At 34.6% G+C, this 6,000-nt stretch overlaps 1 protein-coding gene across 2 annotated transcripts in view; it reads left to right on the forward strand.

Annotated features, from left to right (window-relative positions):
• Positions 1 to 222, forward strand: part of LOC122673402 (bifunctional heparan sulfate N-deacetylase/N-sulfotransferase 4) — a 298,043-nt gene extending 297,821 nt beyond the window's left edge. For both annotated transcript variants that reach the window (XM_043871154.1, XM_043871156.1), the window contains one exon: positions 57 to 222. In XM_043871154.1, the coding sequence (XP_043727089.1) occupies positions 57 to 176 (120 nt within the window). In that variant the 3' untranslated portion in view covers positions 177 to 222. The remainder of the gene's footprint in view (positions 1 to 56) is intronic.
• The last annotated feature ends 5,778 nt before the right edge of the window (positions 223 to 6,000 follow it).

A 6,000-nucleotide genomic window follows, 5' to 3' on the forward strand; every position in this document is an offset into this window, starting at 1 on the left:
TTGCACAATCTCATTTAATGAACTAATAACTTCCTTTGTCTTCCTTTTGCTTTCAGTCTAGAACCTTCCTCTCTAATTACTACCGAGATCATAATGTGGAGTTGTCCAAACTGTTACACAGACTGGGCCAGCCTCTGCCATCGTGGCTGAGACAGGAGCTTCAGAAAGTGAGATAGCCCTGCAGAGGAGAGCTAAGGCTCACAAGATACTGACTTTTACTGTGAAACAGACAAGAAACCCCATCTTTTATCCCTTTACTGCACCTGTGATTGTCAATAGAGGACCGTGTGAATAAATCTCCTATCTTTTTCATAAAAATGGAAACGATTAGATATGCACGCATTGGCGATTACTAGCATAATTCCTATGTGAGCTTTTGGGAAATAATGTGGGGTTTTATGGCACTACCCAGCTTCCAGTGTGGGGATCATGACACAACCCAGTTCCTCTGTTAACCATAACATTTTGGAAACTATGTTTTACTGAGAACCCTGATTATATGCAAGTGACAAGTTGAAATTTTAAGAAAAAGGCTGTGAAAAAAAAAAAAAATGAAAAAGACTGTGATGTCTGTAAATGAGGCTGGTAGGAACCTAATATCAGAATTAAGGGTGTACATTTTCCCTTGCTAATTTGAAAACAATTTTGCATTTGCTGTGAAATTATCAGTGTAATCTTATATTCTTATTTTGAGCAGTTATTATTTATTCTATTTAGCCCACACGTTTTCCTCTGTTAATCCTCTTTAGGAATGTCCTTGACTTGCCCAAGTTGTGAAGTTGTAACCTCCCACATGCTTGGTCTGTTTTGATCTTGTAGGAGGATACCATCTGCAATTAGCTCATAATAGTATTTTATCTGGCCAACCTGCCAGTCTCGGTGAATTTTGCATTCTGGCTCCAACACCATCTATCAGAGATTTGGGGGATCAATGAATGTGAAAGTGCATACTTTACATAGTATTAACTACTGTGTGTAAGGCCATCTTTCCATGGGTAAAAATCTTACCATACTATTAATCTAGGTATTTCCACTTTGATAATGATGTAGTATTTATATATTTTTTTCACTATCCCCAGAAGAAAAACAAAAAAACTTTATTGATAAGACTGGAATGAAAATACAAATATGTGTTTACAGGTAGAGTGAGGCACTTGCGCCTTTTATGTAGTATATGTCAGTCATTTAAAGCATAGACTTTTATATATGCCAGTGCATATACTAATGCAGAAGATTATGTTTTTAATGCCTATTTAACAGAAGAAATGTAATCTAAAATTTACCTCTTTAAACACCACAAATTCTCTAAATTAAACCCTATTTCTCAGTCATGTCATCCAAAAATTAATTTCTGGAGAAGAAATGATACTCTTCCTGTCTTAGACTTGAAGGTTACTCTCCCATTTGGAAATTGTTGTCATGCTAGTTGAATTTTTGTCTCATTTGTCAGTGAAGATATGTTAAAGCTTTGTTAATCTTTTCAGTGATACATGAGGGTAAAATCTGAGCAGAACAGAAAATCAAAGTAAATTTGGAACATTACCTATGAATTCATCCTTCCTCCAGAGTAATTTTTCTACAGGCTGTAAATAACATTCCTTTCCTCTATAATTTTTGAGAAATTATGCTTGACATAATTCAATGTCTTCAAAGGAAATGGAAGATCTTTGTTTTTGTTTGTTTGTGGTTTTAAGCAAACAATTCAAATATAATCCTAAAGAGAACCAATAATTTTTACATAGTTTATTTCAGGATTCAACTTTGGATTTATACTTTATTAAGATTTTTATTTGTTTTTCTTTTGTTTTCCCACTGCATCTAAAGGCTCTCTCTATTTTTCAGAAAATGTTAAGATTTTTTCTGGGCATACAAATCACAAACTGTTGCTTTTGTTGATTCTTTGTTAGGTGTGAGGCTTAATTTCTCAACCTTACTGTTACTTAGGTGAGCATGTGCTTGATAGCATTCCATTAAGCACACTAAAATCATAACAATTGTGTATTTAGAGCTCTAACTTTTTTGTTAATTTCCTCCAGTTTGCATTCTAATTTTTTCTTTTGTGAACTAGAGATTAACTTTTCCCCCCATAGATATTTATAGGAATCAGATGAGATACTTTTCATATCAGGTAAAATTCATGTAATTAGGATTCCAACTTATCTCTAGATTTTTTTTACCATGTAACAAATTTTCAGCATTTTCTTATTTTTCCAAATAATATATACAGTATCATTCACCTATGTGCACAGAGCTGGGAGCAAAATTCCCCCCAATTCCAAGTTCAACTAGTCTCTTCTCCCCTGGTTCATTTCAATCAGTGAGTATATTTTTCTTCCTAAGACTAATAATATAGACAACAAAACAAATTTTAATTTAATTATGTAATTCATCTCTTACAGTGAACTACTTAGAGGGATTCTGGGCTGTGAGAAGATTATAATAAATCTGAAAACTTTTAGTTTTAAGAATATCTTGGTTTTCCCAATTTTTCACCCACTGGCTATTGAACTATTGACTCAAGATTTAATATACATAATTCTTTAACATTCTAAATAAATTATCTTTCTTTTGAATGACATACTTTTTAAAATTTTAAAGAACTTCCTAAAACCTTTAAACAAGCCAGTATCTTCTCCTCGTTCCTTCTTTTTCTTTATTCTAATTGCTTCATTTACAAATATAATACTTGATTACATTAATAAAGACAAGGGACAATATTTGATAGAAATCTATATCAAAATATGTGTGCTTGTCAAATACCAGTCTCTACAAATTATAAATCTCATGCAAAAACAAATGGCCTCAAAATAATTAAGCAACAAGGGAGAATTTAGAGAGAAAAATATATACTCTTTCTAACACGGTATTTTTTCTAAAAAAAGAGAAAAAAAAGCTCTTCATCCAATAAGAGATTTTATTTGCCTTGATTTCAACAAACCCATCCACATGTACCTTATGGAGTTTTCGTTCTTCTGTCTCACGGTTTTAATATGACATAAAGTAACCTGTTCACCATGAGTGTCGATTCAATTATGCGAACAGTTTATAGTCCAATGATATTTTAAAAGCCTGTTTTTGGTGGCTAGATAACGTATTAACTATTTGCTTGACGGAGGTTCCCTGAAAACAGTTGTGGTAAATAATTTCAAAAAGAAAGAAATCAAACAGTCTTGCATATACAATTTAACTTCAACGATAGGAATGCAGCTTGGCCATGAGTACATATATATAGTCTACTATATATAGGTATAGATGTATATATATACACAAATTAATATTTTCTTGTGTGAGCCTATGAGGTGGGCAGGAAAAGCAGAAAGAGAACTCTGCATTTACTGAAATTGTTCAATAACTGATGTATTAATAGTACATGCATAACATGTCTTTGGTTCTCATTTCTTCAGAATAAATACTGTTGCTGGTATGGCCACTAAAGTAATGTTGTTTCTCCTCTGAAGCCCAAAGTTTTAATCAACAGATGAATCTTTTTCTTTCCCTTTTGCTTTTTCTGCTCTATACACACTCCCTGAATCCAAACATATAACAAGTGTAACCAGGAAGCTAGGAGAGTGGATTTTTCGGTATCTGGGTTTTGCATCCCAATCTCACCTTGAGCAAGTTGTGTGGCCTCAAACAATTTGGGGAACTTCTCTGAGTCACAGTTTTCTTTTCTGTAAAATAGAGACAATGGAGTATTACTTATTGGGTCATTGTAAACAGTAAATGAGAATATGTTTAAACAACTAACCACAATGCCTAATGTAGTTATGCTGGAACATGTTTGTTATGGAAATAATGTATAATATTCAAACCACTCTTTCTTCCTTCATCAAACAAGTATATGTTTTTCTACTCCCTTTAATAATAAAGCATATATATCTTAAACATATAATTAGCTGTATTTGGTTAAAAAGAGAAATTTTCTTCACCATCATTATCCAAAAATACATTTTGCATGGCTCCCTGCTATTGTTTTGATAAGCATTCAGAGCAAAAGTTTTCCATCTCAGTCCATTCTATTAAGGTCTCTTTATCCCTTTCCTCCTACTTACTTCTCCCTCCGTTTATCTAGTAGAATATCTCCCTTGTATATCTCTCTCTTCGAATTTTTCTATAGCTGGCTTCCCTGGTGGCTCAGCTGGTAAGGAGTCCTCCTGCATGCAGGAGATCCAGGTCCGGTTGGAAAGATCCCCTGAAGAAGGTAATGGCTACCCACCACAGTATTCTTGCCACTATCACCGAACCTATAGCTTTATGTTGAAGAGATAAATGCTGTTCCCTCAGATGAGACCCTGAGGACACATGGATCCCATTTCAGTAGCATGGCAAACTAAAATGAAATATGACAACAGACTTAGGTAATAAGAAGTTATGCCATTGTCCCAGGTATCATACAATATATACAATCTCCAACCACTTCTTCCCTCAGCCAACTTCAGCTGATAGAAATAATAAAGTGAGCATTTATCAGCATGTGTCCTAGTCTCTGAAATGAACCAGTGAATAAGACCCCCTCGTGATTTCTGTAACAAAGTCTATCAAACTATTTGAGTTATTTCAACCGGAAGAAACCCAGTGCATAATGTGGTACACAGATTTCGGAAGCCAGAGTCACAGTTCAGCTCCTCGCAATCCCACTTCGCACTGTGTAAGTTTCTTCAGGCGCATTCCTTACACTCACTATGCTACCATTGCCTCATCTCCACATTGGGGATGATAATAACAGCCACCTCTTGAGGTTATTGTGAAAATTATGTGAGTTAAAATACATAAAACAGTAGCTGGCCACTGTAACAGTGTTTGCTATTGTTAACTACTTTGTGTGTATCTATTTTAGATGTACAATACACACTTTAAAAAAGCATGTCCCAAAAGAGTTGGTTTCATGTAAATTTAATTAAGTGTATTCAAATCACAAGAATCCACAGCCACGAGACGGTTATAGGTAATAAGAAGGCAATAACAAGGAATCACTTAAAACATCTCCACATTTTAAAATTCTAATTCTGTCAATTATTTCTACATGGGTGACCAAATCATCAGATTCCTCTGAGCCTCATTACTTCCTGAATAAAGAACTGAGGATAGAAACCCAAGAAATAAGCATGGGATAAAAGAAACTAAAGTCCAAGAACAATGAATAAAAATTTATATTTGAACACCGAAATATGTTCATTAAATTCAAGTTTCCTGGAAGGGATGGATTTATTTATCATAACACTGAGAGAAAGTGCAAAGTAGATCATCATATCATCATATTTATTTAAAAAATGCAACATTGTTTAGGCATTATTATTGAGGAATAATGGAAAAGAGAAGTTCCCATTGATAAGTTCTAGAAAATATCAACCTAATTTCTTTAAATGGAGGATAAAAAAAAAAAGTGTAGTCTGTAAATAATAGATCATTGAATGTAACAATATGTGCACATGGGCAAGTCTGCAACTAAATTTGCAAAAAATATTCCACAGAAAACTAATTGTCAGGACATAAATCTAGATGAGATGGAATGTCCAAATTCCTCATGTGATTCAGATACAAACAGTCTCAGACAACTCTTTTTGAGATTTAAAAGAATGCACATAAACTTTTGCGACCCCAAATATAACTAGATTTCAACAAATCCTGTCAGCTTTATCTTCCAAACTATTTAGATCCTAAGAATGTTGCATCATACCTAAACTTGGCACCCAAATTCAAGCTCCCACTACCTTCTCAAAGGGAATTAATAACTCTTCTCACTTACAAATGTGGCTGCCTGGACCTATTTCCACATCAATCAGAGCCCCTCTTTGACCACCTTTCCCATCACTTCCCCGTTTTCTCACCGTCTTCAGTTCACACCAGCCTCCAGCCTCCTTACTTTCCTCTGAGCGTATGTCAGACAGGAGAGCATATTCACACTCCCTGTCCCCTTAGCAGGAATGCAATTTCCCCAGCCACCTGTACCCCTCCTTCAAGTCTTAGATGTCACTTCATCAGACAAGTCTTTCCAGACCC

The sequence above is a fragment of the Cervus elaphus genome, chromosome 17 (assembly GCF_910594005.1).
Source record: "Cervus elaphus chromosome 17, mCerEla1.1, whole genome shotgun sequence".
NCBI lineage: Eukaryota > Metazoa > Chordata > Mammalia > Artiodactyla > Cervidae > Cervus > Cervus elaphus.